This window comes from Stegostoma tigrinum, chromosome 41 (assembly GCF_030684315.1).
Source record: "Stegostoma tigrinum isolate sSteTig4 chromosome 41, sSteTig4.hap1, whole genome shotgun sequence".
Lineage (NCBI taxonomy): Eukaryota > Metazoa > Chordata > Chondrichthyes > Orectolobiformes > Stegostomatidae > Stegostoma > Stegostoma tigrinum.
In genome coordinates this window covers 1284785-1299413 of record NC_081394.1, presented here as the reverse complement: position 1 = coordinate 1299413, position 14629 = coordinate 1284785, and the positions used below count along the sequence as shown (strand labels likewise).

General features: G+C 56.6%; 1 protein-coding gene across 1 annotated transcript in view; it reads left to right on the top strand.

Moving 5' to 3' along the window:
- The window catches only part of LOC132206675 (B-cell receptor CD22-like), a 90189-nt gene that overhangs the window by 72720 nt on the left and 2840 nt on the right, over positions 1–14629 (top strand). The window contains exons 14-19 of the mRNA XM_059641273.1: positions 1878–2006; positions 3192–3281; positions 5132–5215; positions 8953–8976; positions 10395–10475; positions 13853–13951. Of these exons, the coding sequence (XP_059497256.1) occupies positions 1878–2006; positions 3192–3281; positions 5132–5215; positions 8953–8976; positions 10395–10475; positions 13853–13951 (507 nt within the window). The remainder of the gene's footprint in view (positions 1–1877; positions 2007–3191; positions 3282–5131; positions 5216–8952; positions 8977–10394; positions 10476–13852; positions 13952–14629) is intronic.

Here is a 14629-nt window from a genome sequence, read left to right as displayed (position 1 = left end):
AGCGGGCACTGTCGGAGGGTCAGTGCTGAAGGAGTGGGAGCTGTCAGTGGGTCAGTGCTGAGGGAGTGGGCGCTGTCAGTCGGAGGGTCAGTGCTGAGGGAGCGGGGCGCTGTCGGAGGGTCAGTGCTGAGGGAGCGGGCACTGTCGGAGGGTCAGTGCTGAGGGAGTGGGCACTGTCGGAGGGTCAGTACTGAGGGAGGGGGTGCTATGGGTAGGTCAGTGCTGAGGAAGCGGGCACTGTCGGAGGGTCAGTGCTGAGGGAGCGGGCACTGTCAGAGGGTCAGTGCTGAGGGGGTGGGCACTGTCAGAGGATCAGTGCTGAGGGAGCGCTGCACTGTTGGAGGGTCAGTGCTGAGGGAGCGGGGCGCTGTCAGAGGAAGTGGGCACTGTCGGAGGGTCAGTGCTGAGGGAGCGCCACACTGTCGGAGGGTCAGTGCTGAGGGAGCAGGCACTGTCAGTGGGCCTGTGCTGAGGGAGCGGGCACTGTCGGAAGGTCAGTGCTGAGGGAGCGGGCACTGTCGGAGGGTCAGTGCTGAAGGAGTGGGCACTGTCGGAGGGTCAGTGCTGAGGGAGCGGGGCGCTGTCGGAGGGTCAGTGCTGAGGGAGCGGGCACTGTCGGAGGGTCAGTGCTGAGGGAGCGGGCACTGTCGGAGGGTCAGTACTGAGGGAGGGGGTGCTATGGGTAGGTCAGTGATGAGGGAGCGGGCACTGTCGGACGGTCAGTGCTGAGGGAGCGGGCACTGTCGGAGGGTCAGTGCTGAGGGAGCGGGTGCTGTCGGAGGGTCAGTGCTGAGGGAGCGGGCGCTGTCTGAGGGTCAGTGCTGAGGGAGCGCCGCACTGTCGGAGGGTCAGTGCTGAGGGAGCGCAACACTGTCGGAGGGTCAGTGCTGAGGGAGTGGGCACTGTCGGAGGGTCAGTGCTGAGGGAGCGGGCACTGTCAGAGGGTCAGTGCTGAGGGGGTGGGCACTGTCAGAGGGTCAGTGCTGAGGGAGCGCTGCACTGTTGGAGGGTCAGTGCTGAGGGAGTGGGCGCTGTCAGTCGGAGGGTCAGTGTTGAGGGAGCGGGGCGCTGTCAGAGGGAGTGGGCACTGTCGGAGGGTCAGTGCTGAGGGAGGGGGCACTGTCGGAGGGTCAGTGCTGAGGGAGTGGGCACTGTTGGACGGTCAGTGCTGAGGGACCAGTCACTGTCGGAGGGTCAGTGCTGAGGGAGCGGGCACTGTCGGAGGGTCAGTGCTGAGGGAGCGGGCACTGTCGGAGGGTCAGTGCTGACGGACCGGGCACTGTCGGAGGGTCAGTGCTGAGGGACCAGGCACTGTCGGAGGGTCAGTGCTGAGGGAGCGGGGCGCTGTCAGAGGGAGTGGGCACTGTCGGAGGGTCAGTGCTGAGGGAGGGGGCACTGTCGGAGGGTCAGTGCTGAGGGAGTGGGCACTGTCAGAGGGTCAGTGCTGAGGGAGTAGGCACTGTCAGAGGGTCAGTGCTGACGGACCGGGCACTGTCGGAGGGTCAGTGCTGAGGGACCAGGCACTGTCGGAGGGTCAGTGCTGAGGGAGGGGGCACTGTCGGAGGGTCAGTGCTGAGGGAGCGGGCACTGTCGGAGGGTCAGTGCTGAGGGAGTGGGCACTGTTGGAGGGTCAGTGCTGACGGACCGGGCACTGTCGGAGGGTCAGTGCTGAGGGACCGGGCACTGTCGGAGGGTCAGTGCTGAGGGACCAGGCACTGTCGGAGGGTCAGTGCTGAGGGAGCGGGCACTGTCAGAGGGTCAGTGCTGAGGGAGCGGGCATAGCATAGCTGCTCTGTTTCCTGCATTGGACTAGCGCCAGGAAGTGAACACTAGTGTGGTGGCATTATAACTGCTGATCTACCACTGCTCCTTTTCAGCCTCAGCGTATGATCCCTTCAGAGACGACTTAATTCCCATCGTAGCCAGTATCATTCTGGCTGTTCTTCTCATCATTGTGACCTCCGTTCTCATCTACCAGATCTCCAAGAGAGACGAGCCACTGCTGAGTAAGTGTTACCAACCCTGTGGCTGGCTCCCAGACTGTGACAGAGTGAGCTTTCCAACATGAAGAGGCCATTCAGCCCCTTTGAACATGCTCCTCAGTGCAGTCCTTTCAGCAACCCTACCCACGTCACCTTGGCCATTGCTAACCTGTGAGGAGAATCCATCACCTCATTGCTGCGATCTTCCACCAGTCAAACCCTCGCCGGCTGAAATATTCCCATCGGGAAATTGTACATGTTTGTGAGCACCTGTACCCGTGTGTGTGTGTGTGTGTGTGTGTTGTGTGTGTGTGTGTGTGTGTGTGTGTGTGTGTGTGAGTGCGTGTGTGAGTGCGTGTGTGAGTGCGTGTGTGTGTGAGAGAGTGTGTGTGTGTGTGTGTGTGTGTGTGTGTGTATGTTTTACTGGACACTATGCTGTGTGGGGGTGTGTGTGTGTGTGAGCGTGAACAGTGAGCTGTGTGGGTCTGTGTGGGTGTAAGTGCGCACACTGCACTGTATGAGCGTGAGTGTGTGTGCACACTGTGCTGTGTGAGTGCAAGTGTGTCTGTGAGTGTGCACACTGTGCTGTGTGTGTGTGTGTGTGTGTGTGTGCGAGTTGCACACTGTGCTCTGTGTGTGTGTGTGTGTGTGTGTGTGTGTGTGTGTGTGTGAGAGAGTTGCACACTGTGCTGTGTAAGTGTGGGTGTGTATACTGCTGAGTGCGAGCGCGAGCATGAGTGTGCACACTGTGCTGAGTGGGTGTGAGTGTGCACACTGTGCTGTGTGTGTGTGTGTGTGTGTGTGTGCGAGTTGCACACTGTGCTCTGTGTGTGTGTGTGTGTGTGTGTGTGAGAGAGTTGCACACTGTGCTGTGTAAGTGTGGGTGTGTATACTGCTGAGTGCGAGCAGCGAGCATGAGTGTGCACACTGTGCTGAGTGGGTGTGAGTGTGCACACTGTGCTGTGTGTGTGTGTGTGTGTGTGTGTGCGAGTTGCACACTGTGCTCTGTGTGTGTGTGTGTGTGTGTGTGTGTGTGTGTGAGAGAGTTGCACACTGTGCTGTGTAAGTGTGGGTGTGTATACTGCTGAGTGCGAGCGCGAGCATGAGTGTGCACACTGTGCTGAGTGGGTGTGAGTGTGCACACTGTGCTGAGTGGGTGTGTCAATGAAGAGGCTCTGGGCCCTAACCCCCAGCTCCTGGTTCCAACAGGCCGGAGCCCCGCCCCACGGGTGGATGGAATCTACGAAGATATCGACTACGGCCGGGTCAAGCGCTTCTCGAAGATATCACACGTTTCAGGTACCTACCCGATCCCCTCAGTGCAGGGGCTGGATCACTGGCTGATCCCCGGGGAGGGGGGAGCTGGATCACTGGCTGATCCCCTCGGTGCAGGGGCTGGATCACTGGCTGATCCCCGGGGAGGGGGGAGCTGGATCACTGCCTGATCCCCTCGGTGCAGGGGCTGGATCACTGGCTGATCCCCGGGGAGGGGGGAGCTGGATCACTGCCTGATCCCCTCAGTACAGGGGCTGGATCACTGCCTGATCCCCTCAGTGCAGGGGCTGGATCACTGGCTGATCCCCGGGGAGGGGGGAGCTGGATCACTGGCTGATCCCCTCGGTGCAGGGGCTGGATCACTGGCTGATCCCCGGGGAGGGGGGAGCGGGATCACTGCATGATCCCCAGGGAGGGGGGATCTGGATCACTGCCTGATCCCCTCGGTGCAGGGGCTGGATCACTGGCTGATCCCCTCGGTGCAGGGCTGGATCACTGCCTGATCCCCGGGGAGGGCGGAGCTGGATCACTGCCTGGTCCCGGGGAGGGGGGAGCTGGATCACTGCCTGATCCCCGGGGACTGGAGAGCTGGATCACTGTGTGATCCCGGGGAGGGGGGAGCTGGATCACTGCCTGAACCCGGGGGACTGGGAGCTGGATCACTGTAGCTGGATCCCCGGGGAGTGAATCTGCTAAGCAATGAGGCTACTCACAGAATCCCCCCCAATCCCTGTCGGAGTGAGCCCCACATTCCCCCATTCCCTGTGGGAGCGAGTCCCACATTCCCCCCCATTCCCTGTGGGAGTGAGCCCCACATTCCACCCCCCCAATCCCTGTGGGAGTGAGCCCCACATTCCCCCCCCCATTCCCTGTGGGAGCGAGCCCCACATTCCCCCCCATTCCCTGCGGGAGCGAGCCCCACATTCCCCCCCCGATTCCCTGTGGGAGCGAGCCCCACATTCCCCCCCCCAATCCCTGTGGGAGTGAGCCCCACATTCCCCCCCCCCATTCCCAGTGGGAGTGAGCCCCACATTCCACCCCCATTCCCTGTGGGAGCAAGTCCCACATTCCCCCCCATTCCCTGTGGGAGTGAGCCCCACATTCCCCCCCATTCTCTGTGGGAGCGAGCCCCACATTCCCCCCCATTCCCTGTGGGAGCAAGTCCCACATTCGCCCCCATTCCCTGTGGTTGTGAGCCCCACATTCCCCCCCATTCTCTGTGGGAGCGAGCCCCACATTTCCCCCCATTCCCTGTCGGAGTGAGCCCCACATTCCCCCCCCCCCATTCCCTGTGGGAGCGAGCCCCACATTCCCCCCCATTCCCTGTGGGAGTGAGCCCCACATTCCCCCCCGATCCCTGTGGGAGCGAGCCCCACATTCCCCCCCATTCCCTGTGGGAACAAGCCCCACATTCCCCCCCAATCCCTGTGGGAGCGAGTCCCACATTCCCCACCAATCCCTGTGGGAGCGAGTCCCACCTTCCCCCCCATTCCCTGTGGGAGCGAGCCCCACATCCCCCCCCCCATTCCCTGTGGGAGTGAGCCCCACATCCCCCCCCCCAATCCCTGTGGGAGCGAGTCCCACATTCCCCCCCACTCCCTGTGGGACCAAGTCCCACATCCTCCCCCGTCACCAACTCCCTGTGGGGGTGAGTCCCACATTCCTTCCCCTGCCCCCACATCCCGACAAATGGAATCATCTGTCTCCCCAATCGACGCCCCTTGTCAGATCCTCAAGCCCCTCCCTCAGGTCACCCCTCAGCCTCGTCCTTTCGAAACCAGATAGCCTCAGGTGTTCCCCCCTCCCTCTGGGCAGAGCCTCGCTGTGGGATCTTCCTCTGTAATCCCAAACTAAACTGTTATATCCTCTTCCAGAAGCGACGAATTCCAGCACCTCCCTGAACAAGATCGACTATTACGTAGATGGTGAACTGCAGGAGGAATCTTCTGCTCTCCCAGGTAGGGCCCTGACAACTCCTACACTGTGGGCGCAGGCCATTCGGCCTCTACAAACAGCAGACCACCCAGACATAGCCCTTGACACTATCCCTGTAGCCCTGCATTTCCCACGGCCAATCCACCCTAACCTGCACATCCCTGGGCACTATGGGTAATTTAGCACGGCCAATCCACCCTAACCTGCACATCCTTGGGCACTATGGGTAATTTAGCACGGCCAATCCACCCTAACCCGCACATCCCTGGGCACTATGGGTAATTTAGCACAGCCAATCCACCCTAACCTGCACATCCCTGTGCACTATGGGTAATTTAGCACGGCCAATCCACCCTAACCTGCACATCCCTGGGCACTATGGGTAATTTAGCATGGCCAATCCACCCTAACCTGCACATCCCTGGGCACTATGGGTAATTTAGCCTGGCCAATCCACCCTAACCTGCACATCCCTGGGCACTATGGGCAATTTAGCACGGCCAACCCACCCTAACCCGCACATCCCTGGGCACTATGGGTAATTTAGCACGGCCAATCCACCCTAACCCGCACATCCCTGGGCACTATGGGTAATTTAGCACGGCCAATCCACCCTAACCTGAACACCCCTGGGCACTATGGGTAATTTTGCATGGCCAATCCACCCTAACCTGCACATCCCTGGGCACTATGGGTAATTTTGCATGGCCAATCCAACCTAACCTGCACATCCCTGGGCACTATGGGTAATTTAGCACGGCCAACCTACCCTAACCCGCACACCCCTGGGCACTATGGGTAATTTAGCACGGCCAACCCACCCTAACCCGCACATCTTTAGGCTCTGGGTGGAAGTTGGTGGAAACCCATGGGGGCAGTGTATAAGCTCATCCCAGACAGTTGCCCAAGGTTGGAATCGAACCCAGGTCCCTGGCACTGAGAGGCAGCAATGACCCATTGAGCCAACATGCCAAGCGTTTCCACTGAGCCACTGTATCCCCTCCAACAGTTCTGGCTTCCAGTTATGTCAGTCTTTTATCAGGGTTTCTCAAGGTTGGGAATATTGATCTGAAGGAAAAAAAGGGACAAGAGCTGACGGAGAACCATTCAGCCCCCACCCCGCCATGACTGCTATCTCATTGAAGAAAAATTCCAGCTGATGTGGTTGTCGTCCCAATTGTGTGTATCTCTCTCCCTGTCTCACCCTCAACTCTGTCGTCAATCAAAACTCTATCTTCCCCAAACCTTGAGTATTTTTCCTTTACTCATTCCTGGGATGTGAGCGCTGCTGACTGGGCCCAGCATTTACTGCCCTGTCCCTAGTTGCCCCTTATTGAGAAGGTGGAGGTGAGCTGCCTTCTTGAACCGCCACATGTGTTGTAGGGTTAACCTCTTAGGGAGGGAATTCCCGGATTCTGATATATTTCCCAAGTCAGAATGGGGAGTGGCTCGGAGGGGAACTTGCAGGGGCTGGTGGTCCCATGTACCTGCTGCCCCTTGTCCTTCCCGAGGGAAGTGGCCGTGGGTTTGGAAGGTGCTGCCTGAGGGGCCTTGGTGAGGTTCTGCAGAGCATCTTGTCGATGGTACACACTGCTGCGGCTGAGCGTCGGTGGGGGGAGGGAGTGGGATGTTTGTAGATGTGGGGCCGATCGAGCGGGGGCTGCTCTGTCCTGGATGGTGTCGAGCTTCTTGAGTGTTGTTGGAGCTGCTCCCATCCAGGCAAGTGGGGAGTATTCCATCACACGCCTGCTTTGGGCCTTGTCGATGGTGGGACAGGATCTGGGGGGAGTCAGGAGGGGAGTTACTCGCTGCAGGATTCACAGCCTCTGACCAGCTCTTGTAGCCGCTGTGTTTATGTGGTGGGTCCAGTTGAGTTTCTGGTCAATAGTAACCCCCAGGATAATAAAGTGTGAGGCTGGATGAACACAGCAGGCCCAGCAGCATCTCAGGAGCACAAAAGCTGACGTTTCGGGCCTAGACCCTTCATCAGAGAGGGGGATGGGGTGAGGGTTCTGGAATAAATAGGGAGAGAGGGGGAGGCGGACCGAAGATGGAGAGTAAAGAAGATAGGTGGAGGGAGTATAGGTGGGGAGGTAGGGAGGGGATAGGTCAGTCCAGGGAAGACGGACAGGTCAAGAAGGTGGGATGAGGTTAGTCGGTCGGAGATGGAGGTGCGGCTTGGGGTGGGAGGAAGGGATGGGTGAGAGGAAGAACGGTTAGGGAGGCAGAGACAGGTTGGACTGGTTTTGGGATGCAGTGGGGGGGGGGACAAACTGGGCTGGTTGTGTGATGCAGTGGGGGGAGGGAGGTTTCGATTGTGGTGGTGCCAATGATGCCACCCGAAGGTTGCAGGAACAGCAACTCATATTCCGCTTGGGAACCCTGCAGCCCAATGGTATCAATGTGGACTTCACCAGCTTCAAAATCTCCCCTTCCCCCACTGCATCCCAAATCCAGCCCAGCTCGTCCCCTCCCCCCACCGCGTCCCAAAACCAGCCCAGTTCGTCCCCTCCACCCACTGCACCACACAACCAGCCCAGCTCTTCCCCCCACCCACTGCATCCCAAAACCAGTCCAGCCTGTCTCTGCCTCCCTAACCTGTTCTTCCTCTCACCCATCCCTTCCTCCCACCGCAAGCCGCACCTCCATTTCCTACCTACTAACCTCATCCCACCTCCTTGACCTGTCCGTCTTCCCTGGACTGACCTATCCCCTCCCTACCTCCCCACCTATACTCTCTCCACCTATCTTCTTTTCTCTCCATCTTCGGTCCGCCTCCCCCTCTCTCCCTATTTATTCCAGAACCCTCTCCCCATCCCCCTCTCTGATGAAGGGTCTAGGCACGAAACGTCAGCTTTTGTGCTCCTGAGATGCTGCTGGGCCTGCTGTGTTCATCCAGCTTCACACTTTATTATCTTGGATTCTCCAGCATCTGCAGTTCCCATTATCAGTAACCTCCAGGATGTTGATGGTGGGGGATTCAGTGATGGGAACATCATTGAATGTCAAGGGGGTGATGGATAGATTCTCACTTACTGGTGATAGTCATTGGTTGGCATTTGTATGACCTAACTCTCTGGGCGAAGAGGAAGATCCTATCGTCTCACTCCTGTTTTGAGAGTAGCAATTCCTCCTCATCTTCAATGGGAGACACCCTCATTCTGTTACTATGCCTTCCAGTTCTAAATTGCCCCACAAGGGCCAAGCACTTCATCAGCTCCCAGACCTGCCAAACCCCAGCTCATCCCATCAGATCATCTTCTCATCGTCCATTTCTCCGATAGACCCAGGCCCCAAACCACTCCAGCTTTCCTCGTTCAGACAGGGTCCCTTTCGGAATTCCCTGAGGGTCAAACTGGGGACACTGAAAAAGAGAAAATCTTGGAGTTGCATCAAAGGACTTTATGGTGCTGTGCAGTGGGATCTGGGAGACCTGGTCTGTAGATTGAGAACGGCCATGCACGCAGAGACTGTGAGGGATTGGGAAGGTGGGGGGGGGGGGGGGGGCGATGTCAGCCTTTTTGGAGAAGCTGGGAGGGAATGGGGTTTAAAAGTGGGGAAAGGCTTGTTCTGACTGTATGGAATGTTGGGGAGTGTGCTCCTGGAACGCTCTGTCCTTAATCGATGCCAGGACCAAAAGTTCCCTCAGCTGGTTCCTCAGGGGGGCAGTTGGCGGGGGTGGGGGTGGGGGTGGGGGTGGGGGGTGGGGGTTGCTTGACGGTGTCTGTCTGAACTAAAATGTTTCCGATTCACCTTTCAGAGGGATACGATGATGTGGACAGTGGTGAGTGTGAAAGTCGACACAGTGGGGCAGCACCCAGGAGGGACCTGCATGGGGATCAATGGGGGAGGGGGCAGGAGTTACATGAGATTAGCAGAGGGGGAGGGAGTTGAGTGATGACTAATGCAGGAGGAGGGAGTTACATGGGAGTCTTGCACAGGGATCAACTGAGGAGGACACAGGAGCTACATGAGATTAACGAGGGGGAGGGAGTTGAGTGATGTCTAATGGAGGGGGAGGGAGTTACATGGGATTAATGAGGAGGAGGAGGAGGAGGGAGTTACATGGGAATGGTGGAGTGGGATGGAGTCACATATGAATTAATGGAGATGAGAGGGAGTTACGTGGAATTTAATTAGTGGAGGGGAAGGGAGTTATGTGGGAATAATGAATGAAAAACAGAGTGAAGGTGATGGGTGGGAAGGAACTGTCTTCCCCCCCAACCAGCAAGTAGTTAGGGGGTGGGATATACTGCCTGGAAATGTGGTGGGGAGGGGGCAGGTTCAATTGGAGCATTGGGGAGGGGCAATGGATGGGGATTGGGATTGGGATAGAAATGAGGGGCAGGGAAATATGGGGGGAAGGGAGGATATGGGGGATAGAGCCATTGGATGGAGATTTGGATTGAAATGGGGGGTTGGGGAGGAGGGGGGATTTTGGGGGATAGAGCCATTGGATGGGGATTGGGATAGAAATGGGGTGGGTTGGGGGGAAAGGGAGGATATTGGGGGATAGAGCCATTGGATGGGGATTTGGATAGAAATTGGGGGTTGGGGGGGAAGGGAGGATATTGGGGGATAGAGCTATTGGATGGGGATTTGGATTGAAATGGGGGTTGGGGAGGAAGGGAGGATTTTGGGGGATAGAGCCATTGGATGGGGATTTCGATAGAAATGGGGGGTCAGGGGGAGGGAGGATATTGGGGGATAGAGCCATTGGATGGGGATTGGGATAGAAATGGGGGGGGGGTTGGGAGGAAGGGAGGATATTGGGGGATAGAGCCATTGGATGGGGATTTGGATAGAAATTGGGGGTTGGGGTGGAAGGGAGGATATTGGGGGATAGAGCCATTGGATGGGGATTTGGATAGAAATTGGGCATTGGGGGGGAAGGGAGGATATTGGGGGATAGAGCCATTGGATGGGGATTTGGATAGAAATGGGGGGTCGGGGGGGAAGGGAGGATATTGGGGGATAGACCCATTGGATGGGGATTTGGATAGAAATGGGGGGGGTTGGGGGGGAAGGGAGGATATTGGGGGATAGAGCCATTGGATGGGGATTTCGATAGAAATTGGGGGTCGGGGGGTTGGGATTGAAAGCGAAGAGACCAGGACGCTGAGTCGAACTACTCATAGGGCCGAGGGCATGCTCTCCCTCTGCTCCATGAACCCACCCTGGAATTTACGGTTCACCCTACAGGCAAACCCCTGGAGAAGAAGGAGTATTACGATGACGTGGAAGGAGAGATGGTGGAGGCTATCGAGTTGGAAGTGCTGGGAGGTGAGGTCTCTGTGTGGCACAGCTGACATTGCGGGCACTGTTCACCACCCCCGACCCCTGCCCCTGCAACACACCCCCCCCTCCCCAACCCCTGCTCCTGTACTCCGTGCCCCTGTGAATAAACCCGAGGGCACCGTGTGCTTTATTCACCGCTCGCTCTTCCCCCCTCCCCCGACCCTGCCACCTTCAGTGATCTGGGCACATCTACCCCCATCTCCCCCTGCCCCTACCCCTGCCTCACCCCCTTTAGAATTGCAGTCCCTATTTAACATTGGCTTCAAATGTCCTTCCGACCAAAGTGCATCGCCTCGCACCGCTCTGCATTAAATATCACCTGCCCCTTCTGTCCGTCTCCACTGACTTCAGAGTTCCGCACTGTCCCCATCATGGTTAACAATAGACAATAGGTGCTGGAGCAGGCCATTCAGCCCTTCGAGCCAGCACCACCATTCATTATGATCATGGCTGATCATCCACAATCAGTATCCTGTTCCTGCCTTATCCCCATAACCCTTGATTCCACTATCTTTAAGAGGTCTATCCTTCTCTTGCTTGAAAGTATCCAGAGAGTTGGCCTCCACTGCCTTCTGGGGCAGAGCATTCCATATACCCACCACTCTCTGGGTGAAGAAGGTTTTCCTCAACTCTGTTCTAAATGGCCTACCCCATATTTTTAAACTGTGTCCTCTGGATCGGGACTCACCCATCAGCGGAAACATGCTTCCTGCCTCCAGAGCGTCCAATCCCTTAATAATCTTATACGCCTCAATCAGATCCTCTCCCACCCATCTAAACTCAAGCGTATACAAGCCCAGTCGCTCCAATCTTTCAACATATGATAGTCGCGCCATTCCGGGAATTGACCTCGTGAACCTATGCTGCACTCCCAGAATATTCATGTCATCTGGAAGTCTCCCCTGAGCAGCAAAATCTCGATCGTCAATATATCACAGGAAAGGTGAGGCCTCAATACTGACCCCTGGGTCACAGAGTCAGAGTGATGTGCAGCACAGAAACACCCTTCAGTCTAACCGGTCCATACTGACCCAGATATCCTAAATTAATCTAGTCCCATTTCCCAGTGTTTGGCCCATTTCCCTCTAACCCCTTCCTATCCATGTCCCCATCCAGATGCCTTTTAAATGCTGTAACTGTACCAGCCCCCACCACTTCCTCTGGCAGCTCATTCCATACACGCACCACCCTCTGTGTGAAAAAGTTACCCCTCAGGTCCCTTTTAAATCTTTCCCCTCTCACCTTAAACCTACGCCCCTCTAGTTTTGGGCTCCCCTACCCTGGGGGGGAAAAGACCTTGTCTATTCACCCTATCCATGCCCTTCATGATTTTATAAACCTCTATAAGGTCACCCCTCAGCCCCCGACGCTCCAGGGAAAATAGCCGCAGCCTATCCAGCCCCTCCCTGTAGCTCAAACCCTCCAACCCTGGCAACATCCCTGTAAATCTTTTCTGAATCCTTTCAGGTTTCACACCATCCTTCCTGTAGCAGGGAGACCGGGATTGAACACAGTCTTCCAAAAATGGCCCTAACCACTGTCCTGTACAGCCCCAACATGACCCTCCCAACTCCTATACTCAATGCACTGACCAATAAAGGCGAGCGTACCGAACACCTTCCTCACCGCCCTGTCTACCTGCGACTCCACTTTCAAGGAACTCTGTACCTGCTCCCCCCCAGGGTCTCTTTGTTCAGTAACACTCCCCAGGACCTTACCATGAAGTGTATAAGTCCTGCCCTGATGTGCCTTTCCAAAATACAGCGCCTCACATTTATCTCAATTAAACTCCATCTGACACTTCAATGTCTCCTGACAAACCCAGGACAAACCTTCCTGTGGCCTGAAAAATATCCATTGACCATTGCTCTCCGTTTTCTATCACTCAGACAGTCACCTGTCAACATTGCTCCGAACCCTTTTTGCATCCAACCTGTCGGTTTCTGCGCTGTTCAGTTACGATGAACGTGATTCTGAGCCTTGACCGAGGAGCAGGGATGTGTCCTCGTCAGCGTTTCGATCTCCAGTGACCCTGTCTGAGGCAGTCACGGCTGTGATCTGCCAGTGCATTTGCTGAGGTGCAGACAGGCCATTACAGCTGGCATTCTCCTGTTTATATCTGGATCCCAGCAGCAATCCCGCCCACACAACGGCAAACCAGTATGAGGAGGTGGTGACAGACTCCAGGTCAAAGATGGAAGGTGGTCGTGTACAGTCTCACCATTCCTACATTTAATCGGCTTGGTTAGACCCACACTCGGAGCGCCGTGCCCGGTTCCAGTCTCCCTATCCCTCAGTTACACCCACACTCGGAGCACCGTGCACAGTTCCACTCTCCCTATCCCTCAGTTACACCCACACTCGGAGCACCGTGCACAGTTCCAGTCTCTGTATCCCTCAGTTAGACCCACACTCGGAGCGCCGTGCACAGTTCCAGTCTCCGTATCCCTCAGTTAGACCCACACTCGGAGCGCCGTGCACAGTTCCAGTCTCCGTATCCCTCAGTTAGACCCACACTCGGAGCACCGTGCACAGTTCCAGTCTCCGTATCCCTCAGTTAGACCCACACTCGGAGCACCGTGCACAGTTCCAGTCTCGGTATCCCTCAGTTAGACCCACACTCGGAGCACCGTGCACAGTTCCAGTCTCCGTATCCCTCAGTTAGACCCACACTCGGAGCGCCGTGCACAGTTCCAGTCTCCGTATCCCTCAGTTAGACCCACACTCGGAGCGCCGTGCACAGTTCCAGTCTCCGTATCCCTCAGTTAGACCCACACTCGGAGCACCGTGCACAGTTCCAGCCTCCGCTTCCCTCAGTTAGACCCACACTCGGAGCACTGTGCACAGTTCCAGTCTCCGTATCCCTCAGTTAGACCCACACTCGGAGGACCGTGCACAGTTCCAGTCTCCGTATCCCTGTTAGACCCACACACGGAGCACCGTGCACAGTTCCAGTCTCCGTATCCCTCAGTTAGACCCACACTCGGAGCACCGTGCACAGTTCCAGTCTCCGTATCCCTCAGTTAGACCCACACTCGGAGCACCGTGCACAGTTCCAGTCTCCGTATCCCTCAGTTAGACCCGCACTCGGAGGGCTGTGGGGTGGGGGAGTGTTGGACTTGCTCCGACAGGGAGGGGTTTCAGTGAATCAATGCGTTGATGGTGTCAGGGAGACGTGACGGAGAGAAGGAGATGGTGATGGGGTGTGATGAAGAGTCAAAGAAAGGTCGGGGCGGCGGGGTGGGGGCGGTGTGTGTAAGAGATTGATCTTTTCCAGCTCGTGGATGAAGAACACGCTTTGTTCCAGAGAGATGTCACGGTGTTGGATGCCTGAGATTCTAAAAGAACCTATGACTTTTCAGGTGATAACACTGGCGTGCGATGTTCCTCTGGTAAACCTGGAGACGGCTACGACAATATCGCCGACTGGAGCTCCGGCCGTCCGTCAACAGCCAAAGCAGGTACGTGACTCCCCAACAAATTGTTGTGACCCAGGAAACTCTGCCTGAAAGGACAGCAGGGTGGGAGCAGGTTCAACAGCGGCAGGTCGGAGGGGTGGGGTTTGGGCAATTTCTGGTGGGGGGCATGGGGGGAGATATTTGCCAGATGGTGGGGCAGGACAGAGGAAAGGGAGTAGCTGGAGTCTCACAAAGTGCTTGTATGTGCTCAGTGGGTTGAATGGCCTCCTCCTGCATCGTAAAATGCTGGTGAAATGGACAGGTCCTGCTCGAGGCACAGAGCAGGGAAACAGACCCTTCGGCCCAACTCATCCATACAAACCCTGATATCCTAAATTAACCCAGTCCCATTTGCCAGCATTTGTCCCATATCCCTCTAACCCCTTCCTATCCATGTCCCCATCCAGGTGCCTTTTAAATGCTGTAACTGTACCAGCCCCCACCACTTCCACTGGCAGCTCATTCTATACACGCACCACCCTCTGTGTGAAAAAGTTACCCCTCAGGTCCCTTTTAAATCTTTCCCCTCTCACCTTAAACCTGTGCCCCTCTAGTTTTGGACTCCCCCACCCTGGGGTAAAGACCTTGTCTATTCACCCTATCCATGTCCCTCATGATTTTATAAACCTCTATAAGGTCACACCTCAGCCCCCAACACTCCAGGGAAAATAGCCCCAGCCT